The sequence below is a fragment of the Terrapene carolina genome, unplaced genomic scaffold (genome assembly GCF_002925995.2).
Source record: "Terrapene carolina triunguis isolate 2854851 unplaced genomic scaffold, T_m_triunguis-2.0 Scaffold62, whole genome shotgun sequence".
NCBI classification, from domain to species: Eukaryota; Metazoa; Chordata; order Testudines; family Emydidae; genus Terrapene; species Terrapene triunguis.
This window is the reverse complement of record NW_020664413.1, coordinates 19,234,634-19,257,158: the sequence shown is the minus strand read 5'-3', so window position 1 is coordinate 19,257,158 and position 22,525 is coordinate 19,234,634. Positions and strand designations below refer to the sequence as shown.

Sequence of the window (22,525 nt, the reverse complement as noted above, 5' to 3'; positions counted from 1 at the left end):
GGCTATTAGCCAGGATGGGTAAGGAATGGTGTCCCTAGCCTCTGTTTGTCAGAGGATGGAGATGGATGGCAGGAGAGAGATCACTTGATCATTGCCTGTTGGTCCACTCCCTCTGGGGCACCTGGCATTGGCCACTGTCGGTAGACAGGATACTGGGCTAGATGGACCTTTGGTCTGACCCGGTACGGCCGTTCTTATGTTCTTATGTAAGATTTTTTGGCTCCCGAGGACAGCGTTATATCGGGGTAGAGGTGTATATGTGCTAACTACTTTATTAAAATTTAACATGTCATTTGTTTAGAATCTGGACGTAGATATTTGTTAACTGAAATTCGTTCATTTTCTTTGCAGTAGTTGGGCCCACTAAATATATGCAAGCAAAGCTGTTGCACCCAATCCTGCATTATTTTAACTGGTAGTAAAGTACCCTGCAGGCTTGACAGATTGTCAAGGCAGTTATTCACAAGAAGTTATGCAGTGGTTGTATCTGTCAGCCCATACAGTATGGAATATTTTAACTGGCAGTCTTCCAAGACTGAACATTAATCTTACCATCTCCTATTACAGTCCCTAATCAAGATATTCCAGGGGTGATTGCACTAACATTGTTTGAAGACTACATCTACTGGACAGATGGGAAAACCAAGTCACTGAGCCGTGCCCACAAAACCTCTGGAGCAGACAGAATATCCCTGATTAACTCATGGCATGCCATAACAGATATCCAGGTGTATCATTCTTATAGACAACCTGATGGTAATTATTCTATCCATGCTTTTCAGACAGCACATCAGCATATTTCACAAACATCTAATTTCTGAATTCACTGAAGTGTTTTTTTGGGGGGAGGAGGGGGTTGGTTTTTTGTTTTAGGATCGGGCATTTTTATGCAATGATTATAAGTATTTGTACAGTGGTTTTGGTAGATTTCTTAAGTAACTAAATATCAAGTTGAAATTATTGAAGAACAAGTTATTGATATTGACTAGATCAGGGGTCGGTAACCTTTCAGAAGTGGTGTGCCGAGTCTTCATTTATTCACTCTAATTTAAGGTTTCGCGTGCCAGTAATAAATTTTAACGTTTTTAAAAGGTTTCTTTCTATAAGTCTATAATATATAACTAAACAATTGTTGTATGTAAAGTAAATAAGGTTTTTAAAATGCTTAGGAAGCTTAATTTAAAATTAAATTAAAATGCACAGTCCCCCGGACCGGTGGTCAGGACCTGGGCAGTGTGCCACTGAAAATCAGCTCGCATGCCGCCTTCGGCACACGTGCCATAGGTTGCCTACCCCTGGACTAGATCAACTGAATTGTTAAAATGATATTATGTTACAAAGATGATAAAATCAGTCCAGCTAAGGAGAAATAAAGTATTAGCAAAGCTTTCAATATTATTATTACAAAACCAGGAGAGTTGGTATTTTAAAGAATTACTGGTGTCTAACAAGCCCTAGAGATATTTAAACAATAGTTGGGCCAAAAAACCTACAGAAGGAGGACAGTATTATAACTCTCTCTGATCTCCTACCGTCCATTACAGTTCTAGTTAAATAAAATTTGGCAGCTGGTCTAGATTAGCAAATTAGCAGCACCATTGTAAAAGATTAGTGCTTTCTCTCTCATTGTTTCAGCATTCAAATCTGCATTTTTATTAGTGAATTAATTTGCCTCATACAAAATGCTTGTGCTCCTTAATAAGACAATTTGAAAGACCGATGGCTAAAACAGTGAATTTTTGTTTGTTTTTGTTTTTAAGAATGCTTTTTTATAAACTACGACATTATAAAAATAATGTAATTTGTACCTAGTGAATTTTACTTTCCTTTTTACCATAAAAGAGATTTAAAGTATGCTGAGGTAACAGGTTTATATTACTAGAAGCTTCCCTAAAGGGAAAAAAATGTTTCCTTTGTTGTTTTTTTATTTTTAGGGGGGGCTTCCCCTGCGAATCAGCCTGTTGGTTGGTAGGTTTTAATATTTTTTTTCTTTTTCATTCACAGTGTCTAAACATTTGTGTATGATAAATAATGGTGGCTGCAGTCACTTGTGTCTCTTAGCTCCTGGCAAAACACACACTTGTGCCTGCCCCACTAATTTTTACCTTGCTGCAGATAACAAGACCTGCTTGTCAAACTGCACAGCCAGTCAGGTAAGCCGGTTGCCATTTTACTATATTTTTGCAGCTTTATTTACAACCAAATGTTAATAGTAATGAAAGTGGTGCACACCTGAAAGAGTTCACCAAACCACAGCACAACTCTGAAGTAACATCAACTATTCTTTGTGGAGATCAGTTAGCTTAGGGCATATAAAGAGAAGAATGATTTGTTTTTAAATATAAAATTTAAAAATCATATACCTGAGGTGCTATGAAAATCTATTTGTGTATGAAGTTTGGAGCTTGTGTGACTCATTGTTTAACAAGAAGGAGGTAAACTAGCATAATATCATGAGGGCAACACTTCAGAAAGAAAATATTTTTGTTTCCTCTGCAAAAGTTGTTGTATATATTTCTTTTAAAAAAAAGGCACAGTTAATTCGCTTGCCTTCAGAAGAGTTATTGTGCCAAATTTAAACACTAAATTCAGCCATTAAAGTGTTAAACCAAGGGATTTTAATCCTGCTTTAAGAGAAAAATTCAACACAACCTTAATTGTGGAGTCGCTAATAATAAGTCTGTAATAATATCTGGGTCGACATATGTAGAGATTATAACTATATGATAAATAATGGAACCATATGACAACATATTTATATCTTGCACTTTTCACCACCTCACCTGCACTAATCTCCAGGGGGACTTCTAACTTTTCAAACCTCTGAGCAGCTTTCAAACAGCTCCCATTTGTTTACATAACAATCTGCAAAAATAAGAGTTTCTGAATATTTTCCTGTGTGACCCTAAGAGCGTCCCAGTGCCAGAGGGCAAGCAGCTCACTGGCACCAAGTAATAAGTTTAGCTGGCCTGACCAATTCAGTGTACCCCACCTTACTACGGCTATAATCTGTATCTAGAAGGTGGTAGGTAATATGTCATTGGAAAACTAATAATTCATTGATCATTAAGAATCTTGTGTCATGTATGTATGTGATGTGTATTAAGAGTTATGAATATATGTTGCAATTATGACTAAAAAGTATTTAAACCAGGCATGTCAGGGGGATTTGGTTAACAGGTCTGTCCTAGACAAAGGAATATGTTTGCTTCTCTGGCCAGCCCAGTCTTCAGCTAGGGACAATGAAGGTAGATTTACATATTAGGTAAACAAAGCTATCAAGCTAATAAGCGGAAGATGAGACAGCTTAGCATCTACACCCCAGCAGGGAAGAGAAACTTTACCTGAACTATATACAAAGGGAGCCTGAACCTCAAGTGATAAGCAGTTGAAGCAGCTGATGGTATACACTATTACTGTATTATAAACCAGTGGTTCTCAAACTAGGGCCGCCACTTGTTCAGGGAAAGCCCCTGGCATCAGAACAAAGCTGTTACGGATGTGAGAAAGAGGTTATTCTCATAGCTCCAGAAATCTTTCTGTTTAAGATAAGGTTACTCTTTCCACAATTTCCACAAAAGAACAAGATTTTCTCTCTGGTGTCACCAGCAATCTCTGAACTCTCAGGAAGTTGCATTATCAATAAGTCTATACCACCTATTAGAACTGAAACAGTGAATTGAGCTCAGTGAAAGTATGCTTGGCAGCATTCTCAGCACATCATCTACCTATAGAGGGTCAATCTATCATTTCACACCTAACGATCATAAAGTTTCTAACATGCCTAATAAGAGTTTTTCCACCTATCAAGGAACTGATTCTTCCTTTGGATCTCATCCTGATTCTTTCAATGTTCATGGGCCCTCCATTCAAACTTATGATTATCTATTCTCTGTTGCACTTGTCTCTGAAATCTTCCAAATTGGTAGTGATAACCTCAGCAAGCAGGGTAGGAGAGAGATTCAAGCACTCATGGCTGATCCTGTCTATACAGTTTTTTTCCCGGACAACATATCCTTAAGAGCACACCCAAAAGTCTGACCAAAGGTGGTTAGAGAATTCCATCTGAATGAACACATCAACTCAGCTGTATTCTTCCCTAAGCCTCATGCTTCTATGACAGAGGCAGTTCTTCAAGGACTTTCAACTCTGTTCTAAAGTAGATGATGGTGATATATCCAAGTGACCTCTTTCTCCAGTGTTTGTGTCCAAGTTCAGATACAGTGAATTGCAATCAATAGTCCAAGACAGGAATATTGAAAGTATAGATTACAATGGTTGGGTCCTCAAATAAGAGGGAACAGGTAAAGCTGTATTGCCAGGCAAAGAGAAATAGGGCATTTTTTGCTAATAGATGATCTGTATGTCAAGTATGAGATGTAATGGGATGGGGAGACTTTGATCCCAAGGTTTTTTAATGGTCTAAATTTAATTTTCCCAGGCCACTGATGACCAACAGTTAAAATTGGTTGGTGGTTTAAGCAAAATGAGTGGATGACTCCGGATTTTTGGATTTTATCTTTTATGAGGACATAGCCATTATCATCTCTATTTTCCACATTTCCAGGTGGAATTATTGCAATTAACTCTACCTGAGCTTGGGCATAAACACTGGAGAAAGATTGGAGCTGGTGGTATGGCTTGCAGCTGCACACCTTATGATAGAGGCAACATGGGTATACTACATCATCCACTTTAGAATAGAACTTGAAAGCCCTTTTCTACAAGGCCACTTAAGTGTTTGGGACCTGGCTACTTCACAGGACCCACCTTATCTTCAGCGATTCCCAGCTATCTTCCACAATAATAATTCAGCGTTTATACCTCAGTTCTAACTACAGATCACAAAGCATAATTGACAGCAATATCCTGGCTGTGGAAGTCCCTGGCAGAAAAACTTAGACTGAGCTCAGATTTAATGGTATTCAGATTAAGGTGAAAAACACACCTTTTAAAAAAAAACTTCCTTAAGGATCAGTGCTCTTAGAACAAAACAAACAAACAAACAGAAAACGTATACTCAGTCACACTCCTCTCCCCTGATGGAATTTACAAAGTAAAACATGTTCTGTTTCTGGGCTTTTGTACTCCTTACTTTTGTGCAGCACTTAAATAACTGGGGATAAGCACCATATAGAAAAACTAAAATAGATTACCAGTATTCTTAAACTACCCAGACTCTGCCACTTGATGTTATTGGCAAAAATAATTTGTGTTTTCAGCTTAACTCCTAGAAGCATTCTTCTCTCAGCGATAATGAAGGAACAGCAGACTTTCTAATTGAGATTAAGGGCAATATTGGCCTTTTGAAGGCGTTTACTTAACAGATTTTTGCCTTTTGAGGAATCAGGAGAATTAGGTTGTTGTTCCATTGATTTGATTCAACGTACATAAAAGTGATTGTATAAAAACAAAACTGTATATTCGGTTGAATTGTTAAGCAACTTCAACATATCTACTGTTACTCAGATTCATTCTGAAAGAATGCTGTTAAATATATGCTTCAAGAGACCCAAGAACATTTCTTTAAGGAATGTAAATTTCTATTTTGAATTAAAATTGAAAGGACCAAATCCTGAGCTGTTGTAAAATGGGATAGCTTTACTATCATTGGAGCTACACTGATTTACACCAGATGAAGATCTAGGCCAACACTCCTCAAAAAGTATCTTGTACAAAATCAACTGTAGATGCACATTAGGGAAACAGGTATAAGTTTTGAGCTATGAGTCTAATTTCTCATAAATTATTTTGTTTGCATGAAAAATATTCATATTTTAAGGCTTTTTTGGGGCTCCATTTCTTACTACAGTTCCGTTGCAAAACTGATAAATGTATTCCATTCTGGTGGAAATGTGATACTGTAGATGACTGTGGGGATGGATCAGATGAACCTGAAGAATGTCGTAAGTACATTCTGAATTTTAAATCCAACTTCTTTTTCCATGATGTTCTTGTATAAGATACTGTAATGCAAAAGTTAGAAAGTTAAATAATGTGATCACTGCTAAGTGTCATTTGAAAATCCTTAACAAACGGCAAGAATTTATAGTACATATTTTCAAATCCAAAATCACAGTTTAACTTTTTCTTAGTTTCTTGAAAAACTGGGTTCAAGTTGGATTTTTAAACCTGAATAGTGACATTTGTTCAACTTTTCTCTAAGTGACTCTTGCTACAATTCTGAATACATTTCACATAGAGTTTCCTGTTTTGACAAACAACGCAAAAGGATGTTTTGGGGATTAGAATTTACAAATCAGGTACAAATGATTCTGTGAGATGCACTATTTCTAACCATCTTACGGAACTTTGGCTCAGTGTGCTGGTAGTGGTGCAGAATCAGCAGATTTCTCCTTGATAGTCTCTCAGACTTCATACAGTAGCCTCCGTAATATTCCCCCTCTCAAGTTTTAGATAGTTTAAAGTCAATCATGATGATGTTCTCAGCATCCCAGAGGGAAGCTGTCATGGTTTTGCCATGACAGCGGAATGCAAGTTGTCTTAGGTATTGGAAAACACTTTTCTTTGGAATTGGTTTACTACATTTTAATGTCTAGAGGATGATGCTTCCTTTCATCCTCAATCACTAACCGCTTATGTGATTTACTGTATCTCCAAAAATCAAAAGATCATGATTGCATTGTACCTATGGTTGCCAATCCTCCAGGATTGTCCGGGAGTCTCCAGGAATTAAAGATAAATGTTTAATTAAAGATTATGTCAAGTGATGAAACCTCCAGGAATCCGTCCAACCAAAATTGGCAACCCTAATTGTACCTTCAAATTTGTACTCACAACAGAAAATGTTCACTCCGCTGCATTTCTCTTTAATTCTAATTCACAGTCATTTCATTTTAATCTTGTGCACTAAAATTTGTAATCCACATTTTAACAAAGAAATATGCTGAAGCAGAGTAACAATAAGCAATTATCATATGCTTCTAAATCTTTTGTTATGATGCCTTTTTCATTTTCACAAGTTCAATAATAGAAAAATACTTGATCTTTTTACTTTTTATGACAAGTTACCTTACTTCATTTATCTACCTAGAACTCTGCTCCTTACTGACTTGTCTGTTTACCACATGGACATTGTAGTAAATCACATGCAATAGCTTCATCCTCAGTAATATGTCAAGCTTTACATTTTATTGAATTTCCATTGCAGAAAAATGGTCAGAATATTCTGCAATGTGTGAACCAAACTAGAGGCGTTTCAGTACCCTTAATTTAAGTGCAAAAGTTTAAAAAATATTGTATTAAACCCTATTCTATTTACCCCCAGGGAAGCCATTTAAATAGTCTGTAACTTTTTCCCCATCTGTGAAATGGGAATCACTAAATATTGTTATATCATGGGTTTAGGAGGTTTTAATCGCTTATGCCAAAGCCCACTGAAGTCAATGGGAGTCTTTCCCTCGTACTCAATGGGCTTCAGATAAAGACCTGGATGTTTGTAAAGTGTTTTGAAATTCTTTGTAAAAAGGTGCTATAAAAGGGATAAGTATTCATCACTTGTCCCAACTGCCCATGTGCATCTCCTTGGTCATCAGGCTTCTTCCCTTTGTTCTCCTGCTACTCCTCTTTGCAATGCATTTTAAGAGGATAAGCCATAACTCTGTGTGCCACATATGATCAAGACCAAGAGTGAGGGATTAGGCTTCAGAAACTTCTTACCCCTTAGCACCTCTCTTTATAGCTTGAAGCATTTTGGGTTGTCTACAGATTTATTAAAAACAGAGAGAAAATTGAAGTAAAGCAAAATAAATGGTTTGCATAACAGACCTCATCTCAATACTTGGCAAAACTCAGTGAGGTAGGCTTCCCTTAACTGGGGGACATCTACATTTCAAGCTGGAAATGTAATTCCCAGCTCAAGGATGACATACCTATGCTAGCTCTGAATGAGCTAGCACTCTAAAAATAGAAATGTAGCCACGATGGTACAAGTGGCAGGAAGGGCTACCCACCCAAGTACGTATCTAGCATCTTGAATGGGTACATGCTTGAGCGGCTATCCCTTATGCTGCTGTTGCTACACTTCTATTTTTAGTGTGCTCAGTCAGAGTTAACACACTTATGTCTCCTTAAATTGGAAATTACAAGTTCACATTGAGAGGAAAGATGATTGTGGTATCTCAGTAACTCAAGTTACTCAGTGAACAGTCTCTCAGGGACATGACTGTGAGGTTCCTTTCCTCTTTTTTGAACTTAATATGAATGCTTCCTGCCTGTCACTCCCAATACTCTGGTCTCTCTGGCAGCAAACACAGCTATTATATGTGAGATAAAGATGGTCTTGAATTTTCTGAGGACTAATATTTGAATAAGAATAATTTGAAATCTTCACAATAAAATAGAAATGTTCCTGATCTAAACTGTCATTTGAGTGTCCACTTTACACATAAACAGGAGAAGACAATTCCTGTTTTCCTAGGATGCCATGCTGGTTTGTGTTGAATAGGATTCCCCAGGACAGTCTTGGGAGGCATATGTCTGACAGCAAAGTAAGTCTCAGTTGTAGACAATCTGAGCATCTGCTGGAGTATTATCACAACTCAGAGTTCTGGATCTTGGTCATTGGTAGCTGCTAGATTCCAAAAGATTTAGAGACAGGTGATGGAAATGATAGCCCTGAAAGAATCTGTGTAAGAACAACTGTCAGGTCAACTACCTTTATCAGAGAACAACCAGTCTGAGTTGGTGTTCTTGAGTAGTGTCTACTTGTTGCAGATCTGATGCATGACACAAACACTTCATACTCTTTGTGACACATTTTGGACTGAATGTTTATTCCTTTTTGGCCAGAAGGTCTTACCTTTGGGGAAAAAAAGCTTGAAGAGAAAATTACACATCAGCAGGGTCTTTACTTGTGATGATATCTGACTCATTTCTGATTTGAACAAAATCTTAATCTGATTTAGAACTGTTTGATTATACACTTCACAGAGAGAAGTGCAGGTCATTCCTTGGTGGAACACAATATCCATGTTTTTGATCAGCCTGGAAATCTCCATGCTGGGAGAACTGGAGTAGCCCCTTGTCATCTGTGGAGTGCCTCGTCCGTATATTAAAAAGTAGATCATTTTTTCTGACTCTCACATTATTGAGGATCTATTTGTGGATGTAAGGATTCAGTCTTAAAGCCTTCCAACACTAACAAGACACTAATATTTAAATTCTTAATGGGACTATCCAGTTTGCACCAATTGCATACCCTCATCTCACTGTCTACAGTGACTTAAGTTTTGTCTACACGGTGTGTTAATCCACATGAGAGGGCATAAATTCTAGTGCATACTAGCATATCACACATTAGCTAGCCTATGTGAACCCTGCCGGTGCACATTAAAAGTTCCCTAGTGTGCATTAATGTAGTGTTGTTTATGTTCCTCTAAATTTCCGATACCATCTTTAAATGTGTAAACTACTTCTTGAAATGCACAGCTTCCAGGCAGTCTTCCCACATTTAAGAGCCTTGTGGTACATTTGGCATTTTAAACATGCTATCTCTTTAGAATAACTTGGCTAAAATTTGCATTTTATTTCTATATCAGAATGTAAGAATTGGCATATTTTACCTACTTTACCTGGGATTGTAACATTGGTTATTGTTGCATAAGTCTTATCTCATTTCTGTTCTGGGCTAAGAGTTGAGAACGCACTTGCAGATAAGGAAATTATTCTGTGATAAATTCACAGTAGGATTTGTTACAAACCTTTCTTGGGTTGTACCCAGAATGTCTCTAGTTGGCTATATTTTTCTTCACCGGATTATATATTTATGTACCATTTCTTGGGCTTTGGTCAAACCCAGAACTCAAAGAATCTCAGATGTATATAATAATCCCTTCAATAGTAATAACTACAGATTCTCTCATGGTCTAGAGAGGACAGACGTTAATCCCTTTAGTGAGATGTTTTGTCATAGCCATTTGGCAACTTGTCAGCACAGATGGTTTATCTACTGCATACACATTTATAGCTTCAGACAGATCTTGGTCTCCCGGCTGAATCCCCTTTATAATTTAACGAGCATAGGGGAATCCCCAGGCTTTTGTATCCTATTCTGTTTAGGAACCAGAGTTAGGGATACATGTTTAGTACACTTCAGTACTTTCTAACTTTTACTGTAGAAGAAAACAACTGAGAGAGGCACTAAGGGCTGTTGTAACCTCCTCAGTAGGAAGTTCCTGTCACTTTCCACATCAAAATCAAACTTTCCCTTTCAAAGGTTTGCACAGGGACTTCCACATCTGCATCTCTGCTGTTTCTTATCTCAACCTGGCACCCTTACAAAGTTGTCTCTCACCAATTGACTTTCTTCTTCAATCTTGTTTCCATATCATCTTCCCTTCTGGAATCCCTTCCCAAATCATTGCTCTTGGTCTCCATCCTTTCTTTATTCAAATCCCCATTGAAAGCTGACTTCTTCCCTAAGGCACATAAATGCTAACCAACACAAATAAAAATAATAATCATCCACTTAAGATAGCATCAGACTCTTGGTGTCCCAGTGGGTTCTTGTGTTTTCTGTTCAGATTAAAAAATCCACAGAGCTGGGACTATGTATTCTCTTCTGTTTTGTACATATCTTAGCACACTGATGCTTACAAATAAATAGTAATAGACATGGTTGTAAGATCTCATAATTACTATCTGATTATTAAGAAATGCACATGCAATAATTATATAAATCTCTTCTAATAGTCCTCTTCAGCCAATCAGAGCACAGGGTTTTGCATGCTGTATCATTACTGTGAAATAACTCATGTGCAGTCTCATGTAAATGAGACCCTCCTCAGCCTTAGTGCTACGATCTTATCATTGAAAAATATGTGTTCAGTTATGGTTTAGTAACTACAGAATACTCTGGTTGAGTCTATATATCCTAATTTAATAACTTTTAAATATATTCAATTACTCCATTGAAGAGTAATAATATAATTGGCATATTACCATCCCTGTGATAGTGCTGGTAATTTTTCTGTACTTAATGAGATTTTTTTAACCTCTGTTATGTTATAGGTTAAAGATATTTTTTAATATAAAGAAATAGATATAAAAATATCCAAATGATTTCATGACATTTTCTCATTGTGGGCCAATCCAAATGCCATTGAAATCAATGGGAGTCTTTTCACTAACTTCAATGGGGCTCGGATCATTCCATGTATTTGATCAGTTTATTCAGAAAGGAAAAATCAATGAAACTTCTGTCTGACGTGTACACTTTCAAATTGGGGTTCATACATAGTTTAAAGTAATTCAATATACATTTTGAATAGCAGAAAAGCTTTGTTTATAAGTTTTATAAACCCTGTATGCAACTGTGCAAGATTTGTTTTGGTTTTTTTTTTTTCCAGCTGAATTTAAATGTCAACCAGGACGTTTTCAGTGTGGAACTGGACTTTGTGCTCTGCCAGCCTTTATCTGTGATGGAGAAAATGATTGTGGGGACAATTCTGATGAACTCAACTGTGGTAGGTGATTATATGTAGCACAGAATTCAAAAATTGACTAAGATCTTTAGCTAAGATGATTTAAATTCTCATGAGAAACTCATCTGGAAAACTTTTTTTTTTCATCTCTCTTCCAGACACACATGTCTGCCTGTCAGGTCAGTTCAAGTGTACAAAGAATCAGAAATGTATTCCAATAAATCTAAGGTGCAATGGACAGGATGACTGTGGTGATGAAGAAGATGAAAGAGACTGTCGTAAGTTATGTTTAAAGAGTTTTGTATTGCACAGTGATGGATAGTTTTAAACATAGAGTTTAAAAGATATATGTAAAATTACTGTATGTCCAATGAAAAACAGTTAATCTTTTGGACTATTTGACATACAGTACCTGAGATATTCTGTGTACAGAAATCAAATACTTCTGTCACTGACTTCAATTTTTTGTAACCAGGACAATGAGAAAAAAAAAGAGAATTGATTTTTAGAAAATTATATGGGTCTCTTATTTGGGTTAAACTGTATATATTACAATGACCACTCCCACCACCATCTCTTGTCTCCTCCTTGGTCTTTTAGCATTCCTCATGTGACTCTCTGCCATGGCCTGATGGCAACACAATTTACTGGGAGAGGATATCTTTGTTCCTGCCCCTTGACTGAGAGAGGGTATAGGTTCTAGAACTCTTTATCCTACAGCACCTCTCCTTGGAGGTTACGGAGTTCTCTTTTATGGAAGGTCTGCTCAAATTTACCCATATGACATTAATCTTAATAAAAAAATCAAAACAGAGAAAATTGAATTAAAAAAATTCATTTCAGCTAAAATACCTACATTTATATTTCTAATAAGATAAACTAGATAAGGTATTTTCAGCTTAGTTACAGAGGGGGAACATTGAAGAGTTTACATCTTGTAAATATAATCATCTCTCTCTGATGTTTCTGGTCTGCCTATCAGCACCGTACTGCCATCTATAACGAGAGATGACTCCGTCACTCACTCAGCCTGCTCTTCAAGCCCCCACTGATCCAGGGCAGCTACCCCATTTGTAAATTGGTTTTCTCAAGCTTCACATACACAATGGCTTGGAGACTCCATGCATTCTTTAGAAAAGGGCCATTGTGTATACAAAGACCCTTGAATATTGATGATTAATAGCCACCTTTCAGAAGCCTAAGTTAGCTCAGTTACTGCTTTTCAGGAACCACATTGCCTGATTTTATCTTGTTTCAGTCAAGCCTCTTGTTAGATGAAGTCCATAAGCAGTTTTTTCTTTTTTGCCATGTTTTTGGATAGTGGCTCAGATTCTTTGTCGCAATTACTTTTACAATACTGGTATGACATACTACACTAGACAAAAACAACAAGGAGTCTGGTGGCACCTTAAAGACTAACAGATTTATTTGGGCATAAGCTTTCGTCGGTAAAAACCTCACTTCTTCAGATGCATCTGTAGTGAAGACGTACCCTTTAAGGTGCCACCAGACTCCTTGTTGTTTTTGTTGATACAGACTAACACGGCTACCCCCTGATACTTTATACTAGGCAGTGTGGCCTAGTGACTAGAACACTGGACTAGGACTCAGAACAGCTGGCTTCTATTTCTGTCTCTGCCACTGGTTGCTGGGGAATCTTGGGCAAGTTACTTCAGTTCACCGTGCCATGTAAAATGGAGATAATGATACTGCCTGCCTTTGTAATGAAATGCGTTGAGATCCACTGATGAAAAGTTCTATATAAGAGCAAGGTATTATTATTACAAATACTCTTACTACATAGGCATGACTTCATGATTTTCCATCTCAAACACTGCAACATCGTTCATGAAATTCATGAAAACCTGAAACTGAAAATGACTAGAAACTAAATATAAACAAACCTCAGACTTTTCATTGCCCAAGCTGAGCTAAATGCAAAAAGTCAACAATAGTATAAATAATGAAAAGCAAATTAGATGATAAATCTTTGTTTAGTTTTAATAATCTAGGATTTATTTGTAACACTGCCAAGAACGTTTGTTTGTTTTCTGAAATATAGGATCAGATTCTTGGCTGTGCTGAATTTATGCCTGGCACGTTGTGGGGAGGGGGACAGACAAGTGGGAGGGGAGCACCAGAGAGCTGGTTACAGCTCCATGATTATCATCCCAGTTCCAGTGCAGATTAGCACAACCTAGAATGTGCTTAAATTGTGCCATATGGTAAATGACTCCCAGGGTACGTCAGTGATCAATCTATCATGGATTGATTTATCGCGTCTAGTGTAGACGCGATAAATCAATCCTCGATCGCTCTGCCGTTGACTCCGGAAATCCACCACGGCGAGAGGCGGAAGCGGAGTCGATGGGGGAGCAGCGGCCGTCGATCCCGTGCCGCGAGGACACGAAGTAAGTGATTCTAAGTCAATCTAAGATGCGTCGACTTCAGCTACGCTATTCTCGTAGCTGAAGTTGCGTATCTTAGATCGATTCCCCCCCCCCCAAGTGTAGACCAGGCCCAAGAGACTAAGCAGCTTGCAAAGCAATCCAGACATAACTCCTCCCACCCCTTTCTGTTCATGACGTGCCCACTGTGCTGTGGGCCAAAGGGCAGGTGGCTTAGAACCTGGCTATGAGAACTCTACAGCTGATGGGAAATCCATATAAAGCTACATGTTTTGACTAACATTTGTTAGCATACACACATTCAAGGTCATTTTCTGTTCTACTAATTTGCCATAGGCCATAATATTGCCAAATAAGTCCATGTTCATGGCCAGTCTTTTTTTTTTTTTTTTTTTTACCTTTCCAAGGAGATTTATGAAAGGAAATCTCCTGAGCTAGTGAGATAAATACATTAGGAAGGAAGTGAGAGAAGAAAATTACTTTTTGATTGGTGAATAACTAGGGATAGGATCCCTATAGGAAAGGGGCATTCATTTTTTCATACTCCTGGCTGAGCAGAAAATAATCACATGCCATCTCTGATGTGAGGAACTTTTCTAGCACTTTTTGTAAGGATTTAAAAGGAAAACCCATGAGTGCACTAAGAACCAGGTTTAGTTGCTAAGGTGGAAATCCTGGAAACTAAAGACACCCATACAAAGCAGCTTTCAGGATCTAGGAAAATTGGCAGCAATTCTTTACAGCAAAATCTTCTGTTACCTGGGCTATTATGTTGACATTGTGAAGTAGTTTTCAGTCTGGTTCTTCAATTTACTACTTTTCTTCAAAACAATGAAGACAGAGCAGAAGGATTTTGGTAGCACTGGACAGGGAGTCCTCGGACTTATGATACAATTCCTCAGAATTGCGTTGTAAGTCGAAACGTTGTCAGTCGAAACGGCTTTTCCCATAGGAATCAATGGTATGAAGGGGAGATTGTTTCCTGAACCAAGGCTTGATACACTATTTTCACCACAATAACCCAGATTTTTGTACTATATGAATTATAGATGACTAATGTTGCAATGTCAATGTATTTACAGTACACTGTATTTTGTAAAGAACCTTCGGATAAACATATAAACTCACATATGCTGCTCAGAATGCCGGCAACACAGGCTCAGAAAGCCAGGGAGAATGGCACACATGCTGAGTCTCAGCCAATCACTGTTCAAGCTTTCTGATTGGCTGAGCCCGGGGCCGGAAGCCAATCAAAAACAACCCTACCCGGCAATAAGCTACCCTGCTGCCTCAAAGCCAGTCAAAAGCAACCCCTTCCAGATCCATTCCAGTACTGTATAATGCAACCAGCAAGTGATTTCCAGCAAACTTTATGCAAATCGAGCGTCATAAGGGCAAAACGAGCAGTCCATTGAAAAGCGCAGTAAGTGGCGTCAGGCATCGTAAGTCAGAGGACTCCCTGTACATTTAGATTTAATAAAGGGGCCCAAAGAGTCAAAGGTATTAACATGACCCTGAAACTGTCCAACATTAAACAGTTTTAAACACTGTTTGGGGTTTCCTATGCAAAACTCAACCTGCTTAGTACCGTGGCAAACACATACTGAAAAATATTACATTTTATTAAATGGGAAAAAAGGGAAAAGCCATTAAAGCATTTGAAATGTAAAATATTTAATAAGGCTTACATTTTAACAGCATCCCTTGTTCCCTTTCCCTTTAGCTGCAGAGAGTCTTTGGAAGGAAAATAACCCTTCCTTTGGCAGTCTCTTAGTTGGTATTAAGATGGTAATAGCTGTCCTTTAGAGAAAAAGAGAAGTTAGTTCGGTTGGGCTGCAGCTGCTGTTGCTGCTGCTGTTAAAGTCTGATCCCATTTTCTAGAAGACAAAACATGACAAACATACACAAAAGGGGAAAGAACAGCAAAGATAGAAAATGCAGCTGTCACTGGTTTTAACTTGTAACCTTGCTGCTGCAAAACTGAGCCACAGTACACAGTCTTATCACCACTCTGAGACCTGGCAAAATTGTACCATGATATTGCATATAGCTGTCTCTTTCTGGTCACAGGCTTACAACAGTGTTACAAAACATGCAGTGTTGGCCAGCTTAGCCATATTCTTATTAGACAGAAGGAAAAAGGAAAGGGTTTGGAAAGAGAAGAAATAAGGTGGGAGATTGAAAAAAATGCACAAGAGAGAGGAAGGGGACATGACAAAGTCTCACATCCCATGTAGTGTCTGGGATATAGCTGGAGCCAGTGAAGATGGAGATGTCATCTGGGCCACTTCTTTGGTCCGGTCAGGACATGTCTTGGGATCAGGATGACAAAAGCCCAATGATGTTACAATGGATCTCTTGGTTCCAGGATATGGTGAGGATGGCAACCAGGATGGTGAAGCTTGCTCCTTACCCTTTGTTTCAGTCTTCAGATGTCCATCTTTCACTTCCTCTTTACCAGTTTTCCTCTCAAAGTCTCTTTATATGTACCCACAGTGCATTGCTCACACTGTCGATGATAGTGCCCCAACTGTGGACACGCTCTGCTGACAGAGGGAGCAAGTGTGAACATGCAATACCTATTTTTATTATAGCGCTTTTTGAGTGTCAACATAACTTTTGTCGACAAGACTCTGTAGTGTAGACAAGACCTGAAAGACTCCAGAAGACAGTGATGAGCCTTTTAACTAGTATATCATTAGCATTTGGTCTATCAAATGTAACTTATGTTGAAAATGTTCTTGTTTGTAATCAATGGAACACCACCATAAATATTGTGCTCTCTCTAAATTCATTTGGACAATGTTATTAATAATCAAATGGATTAAATAATAAGAGAATGCATTAAAACAGATTGCTATTTTCCTGGAAATATTACTGAAAAACACAATAGAACTCATAGGGAGCCTGTTTTTAACATTTGGGATTATTTATTTTAACAAAAAACGTTTTGAGTCTTGGCAGAAATTTTTAGCTTTAAAAATAACTCCCTTTCTTTAAAGCGGAAAACAGCTGTTCTCCAGACCATTTCCAGTGTAAAACTACAAAACACTGTATTTCTAAACTGTGGGTATGTGATGAGGACCCGGACTGTGCTGATGGATCAGATGAAGCAAACTGTGGTGAGTCTGACAACAGTCACACAAAGGAGTGCAGGCAGAAACTTTTTGTTTAAAAGTAGTGACATTGCTTTATTAAAATCTTATATTTCTAACACCAGTATCTTTATAACTTTCTTGCTCAAGAAGACTTTTCCCATTTTTTAAAATTTATTTTTATTTTCTTACCATAAATTGTAACGGGAAAGTTGCAATGATATTAAATATGTCCTGTGTCATTATTTCAAAGTAATCATCTGATAGAATAGCTTTATTTTACCTGTCTTGAAGCATCTGCTTTATGGACAGCAGTTATGAAACAAATGACTCACCTGAAACATTAGTGGCTTCTTTTTTAATTCTTATCGCAGAATTACCCAGTGCCTATTAATTTCTTCTACATATTTTTTGCCTATTGTATTCAACTAAATGCTGGTAAATAAAAAAAAACTAATAACTGCTATAAACATCTGAGTAGTTTAACTAGGTTACATTGTGTAAAATAAACAGATTTTTGTATCGGCTATCACAGGAGAACTGAAGGAACATTCCAGTCTAAGACAGGCCTCACAAAGACTTAGCGGAGTATACATCAAGTGTTAAGCAACCTGAAAGCAGAATTTTGTAGTGATTTTTATGAATCCAATAGTAAATAGAAAAAAAGCTTATTTATTTTCTTTGGGAATACTTCTTTGTTGTTGTTTCTTGCTCCCCTTTGCACAAAAAGTAAAATCTTTAGCATTTTTTGCTACATTTTTGCTATTTGTACCTGAAAGGTGACTTGAAAGACATTTTAACTGCAAAGGCCCAAGTTCATGTTTTTCCAGTAATAGTTGAAAATATGTTTAAAAATAGTAAAATAGTATAGGGTCCTAGAGTCACTACCTACTTTCCATACTAGCAATGTCATCATACACTGCAGGACAAACAGCAAACTTGGATTTTGATAAGTAAGTGCAAGAGGAATTCTCATTTTTGGTAAGTGAAAGAGGAAAGGATTTTTTTCATGTATTTTATTTTGAATGCATTTATTTGTAAGCTTGAAATCTGTCATAAAATTTAATTATTTGGATTTCAAATCTCTTTATTTATAAAGGTTTTAAATTCACCTGCAATAATAGTAACATTTTATGACTTCATTAACTAACTAATACTCCCAGGTCACTTATAAAGAAAGTAGATATAGTGTACTGTAGTGTACCAATTTTACAGATGAAGAAATCGAGAGAAACAGAAGCTAAGTAATTTAAACAAAGCTGGACGGCTAATTCTCATGGCTGCAAGTAGAATTCTGATATTCCTGGTTTCCAATCCTCACTCAGTTCATGAGATTATGGGCCCTCAACCTGAAGATCATGAACAGCTTTCAGGGGTTGTAACTGCCTTCTCTTTCCTTATGGATAGTTATGGGGTGTATAGCTCGAAACCCATTTCTATTCCAACATGAGATCACAGGATGCAAAATGTTAAGGGTTCACTGCACTGGACCCATATCGTCTCTTTAAGACATGTGTCTTTGCAAAATGACATAAAATACTTCGTTCTTCTTTGAGTGACCTACACATATTCAAACTCAGGGGATGCTCCAACTGGGCATAGTTTAGATGGAAGAACTTGAACTAGCTATGGGAGGGGCCCCATGAGCACTTCAGCAGGCACTGCTAGTTAAAGTTCCACCATTCATAGGATTCCGTTCTTAGGAGCCATAATAGAATCAACACTGGGCAAAGCAATCTATGACTGATTCTTAAAGATAAGATCACCTATAAATCTAACCAAACTGTTCTTTTCAATCTATGGTTATTGGGGCTTATGGCCTAAACAAGTATGACTTCCTTGGATCTTTTATGAATAAGGCTTTTGCAACATTAAGTACTGGAAAATTTCAGGTCCAGCATAGACAATATGGCAGGACTCTGGGCATTCAAAAAAGGGAATTCCTATCTGTAATTTGGTGATCCCACAGGAACAGCCATACTGGGTCAGACCAAAGGTCCCTCTAGCTCAGTATCCTGTCTTCTGACAGTGGCCAATGCCAGGTGCCCCAGAGGGAATGAACAGAACAGGTAATCATCAAGTGATCCCTCCCCTGTCGCCCATTCCCAGCTTTCCATTCCAACAGTGTAAAGAAAGGAGTTTTTCAATCCTCCCATGCCCTCACTGATAACTACAAGAAATCTCCAATTTCAGGTGTGTTTGTGGGGGGGGCGGGGGCATCTAAACAACAGCAGAAATAAGAGTTACACCTCAGCGTTCTCAAGTTAAGAGCATTCAGTGGGCTCTCTGGTTCTTTCTACCATAAGTCTGCCACAGAGTGATATAAGTAGCTACAGACAATACAACCTCCATGTATTATCCTAACAAATGTAGTGGAGGGTGTGAACTCTGAAGTAATATATTAATCCTTTATTTTTTAATTTATCTCCATATAATCCTCATGTATTCAGAATGGAAAATAGTATAAATAAGTGACTTGCTGCAAAAATAGCACATTACTACTAATCAAAGATACTGAAGCTAGGTAGTTTGTTGATTGTGATTTTGTATATATGGTTCTGTATGAATGTGTTAAATAAAAGAAATTTGCAGTGTTGTTGTAGCCGTGTTGGTCCCAGGATATCAGAGAGACAAGCTGCGTGAGGTAATATTTTTTATTGGACCTACCTCTGTTGGTGAGAGAGACAAACTTTCAGGCTTACTCAGAGCTCTTCTTCAGGTCTGGGAAAGGAAGAAGAAAAGATCAGCATAAGCTGAAAAGCTTGCCTCTCTCAAAAAAAGATGCTGGTCCAATAAAAGATATTACCTTACCCACCTTGTCTCTCAAATAATAGAAGTAACATACCGAACTGTATATAAACCTAAACATTCTCTTATCATCTGAATTAGTTTATTTGCAATAGTACAAAGCATACCGATACTATAAGTAGCTTATGAAAATTGCTAAAATAATTTTGAATCAACTATTTTATTATGAAAGTGCAATATAATAATTAACAGTAGTGGCATGGAAAATGAGATTTCACTAAAGCAATAAAAATCTGGTGGCTTTAATGATTTTGAACCATATGGCATCCTCTCAGAAAAGGAGTCAGAAGAATTTGTTATGTTTGTTAATTAGCAAAATTTCCTTGTTTTTTCCCATGTGGAGAGAGAGATTTTGGAGGGCTGTGAAGGGAAAATCCATAGGAAGGGGATCCCACAGTCCTGTTCTGCATTATGCTTTTCCCATCCGAAGGACCTATACTGTCTCTAAAGATACTATCCACTGGGTCTCAACCCCCTAGTGTGAGACAGATCAAACTCCCTGGTTCTTGACTGTGGAGTGAGGAAGACTATTCAGCATCTTCAAACCATGTCTTTGAGGCAGAACAATAACTGTAATACATGAACTTGCACTACCTTGGATTCAGTTACTAGTTGCAAGGATATCAGATTTTCTTGCAGATGTCATCCCAAGAATTGAGGCACCTCAGGGAGACTCCTTTAAATCCAATATGAGGTTGTCCTGGAGTTCCTCAACTGGTAAATCCTCAGAACAACAGTCTGTGTCAGCCAAGATGGCTGAGCAGTCAGGCTCAGCGTAGATGCTAGATACACTGGCAGAAATCTAGCTTCCCCCTGGCAAGTTCAGTTAGGTAGCTTCACCACCAAAGTTATCTATGTCATAACTACAAAACCTCACCACTAGAGGACTTCTCTAAGTGATAGGTCTCCAAAGCACTTCAACACTCAGTGTTTGAAGTTGGTAATTCTGAGTTCCAACTTGTTGGATGAGGTGGAGCATCCATAGAAAATATCAAGGCACACAGCACAGGGAGAAAACAGCAGCAATACTACACACTGGTTTTGAAGCTCCCAAGCTCATCAGACTTTGAAATGAAGCCTCTAGAATCTCTACCTCTTATTTGCCAATAAATGTTCATAGTACAAGAATAGAGTATCAATTTTCATATTATGTGGTCATAATTAGATTTACATAAAATATTAGCCATCGGAACAGAGATAATCACTTTGCATCATTCTTATTTGTGACCATACGGGCATTTCAAGATTTTTTAAAATGTGATTCTTGACCATGGGAGGAAAGCTGATCTGAACAGATATTTTCTAAAGAGCCAGTTAACTTCTTGGCACTAGCATCAAGAGCTCTCCCAGCAGTGGATGTGCGGGAAACCACTGGCTTGAAAAGATTAGACAAGAATGATGATCTAGTATGGTGGTAGACAAGTTTATGATCCTTGTGATAATATGAAGAGTAGCAATGTTTATATTGAAAGCAAATACTAGCCTGGAATCGCAGAGATTCTTTCATTCCTTTTTGACATCAGAGCTGGAATTTACTGCTTGTTGACAATGCAAAATTGTTCATCTACTCAATTTCATTCTTTGGATCATTGCTGCAACTGTGTAGTTTTTAGTATCTACTCAGTGATGGAAAAGTTTACTGATTGTTTCTGCAGTAGCTATGAAAATATTTTCGGGAATGCAATGGACATTCAGAGTTGAAAACATCAAGGCAATTTTTTTTTTTAGGTTGGGAATATATGTGATACTTAGTTGCGTATTTCTGGTGAAACGTGATGAAGTTGTCCAAAATAAGGTGTTTTTTAAAGAAGTCCACTGATTGTCTGATATAATTTTTGTTGCCATTAATGAAATAAACAAATAAATACAAATTATCTTTTTGCAAATTGACATCATCCTTATTTCTTCAGATAAATCAAATAATACATAATCAAATGTAGAACGACTCTGGAATTACTGCCAAAGGACTGGCTTCTGAGATTGATACAAAATCATCATTTCTCCCTGAATATGTCAGGTTTCATAAACATGAGAAGTCTCTTTACAATAAGAAAGAAAGAAAAAAAGAAAGAAAGAAAAGGTTACTGATCCTGAAAGTTCGTTCAGAGTACAATTTATTAATATTCTTACAGACAAAATATTAATTTTTAGAAGAAAAATATTTTCAGTAGGATCTACTTAAAGTAAAAGTATTTCCAATAATAATGAGTTAATGCAGTGATACTCAGACCGAGGCTCGTGATCTGCAAGTGGCTCTTTAATGCATCTCCTGCAGCTCTTTGCAGCACATGATATTAAAACACTGATTTAGATATGAACCATAGTGCTTTTACTATGTTATTAATCAGTTGCAGTTGATAAATACTTGGTCAGTAGAATATATAGTAAATGAAACAATGAATTCACTCTACTGTGGTTCTTTTGGGTAATGTTGATCACAAATTTGGCTCCTGAACCTCTGAGGTCTGAGAATCACTGAGTTAAAGAATATATATAAATACAGATTTCACTCAGAGGAATGTTAGATATTAAAGCATTGAATATTTTTTGAATAGATTATTCCCCTTAAATTTTGTGATTTGAAGGTTTTACAGTTGATTTAGAAGAGTATAATGTTGAAACCATTAAAATGGCAAAGGGCAAGAAATTATTTTTGCAAGTAGGTAGTGGATTTTTAAAGGAATTTAGGCTGACAACTATTAGCCCTTTGTCTTAAGGAACTTCCCTACTTGTTCTTCATTTTTGCATTCCACTAGCAAGTTTCCACCAG

The 22,525-nt window shown here is 37.4% G+C and overlaps 1 protein-coding gene across 1 annotated transcript in view; it reads left to right on the top strand.

Moving 5' to 3' along the window:
* The window catches only part of LRP1B (LDL receptor related protein 1B), a 1,279,381-nt gene that overhangs the window by 1,114,232 nt on the left and 142,624 nt on the right, over positions 1-22,525 (top strand). The window contains exons 62-67 of the mRNA XM_026647738.1: positions 568-756; positions 2,005-2,153; positions 5,813-5,906; positions 11,370-11,486; positions 11,603-11,722; positions 16,855-16,974. Coding sequence (XP_026503523.1) covers positions 568-756; positions 2,005-2,153; positions 5,813-5,906; positions 11,370-11,486; positions 11,603-11,722; positions 16,855-16,974 — 789 coding nt within the window. The remainder of the gene's footprint in view (positions 1-567; positions 757-2,004; positions 2,154-5,812; positions 5,907-11,369; positions 11,487-11,602; positions 11,723-16,854; positions 16,975-22,525) is intronic.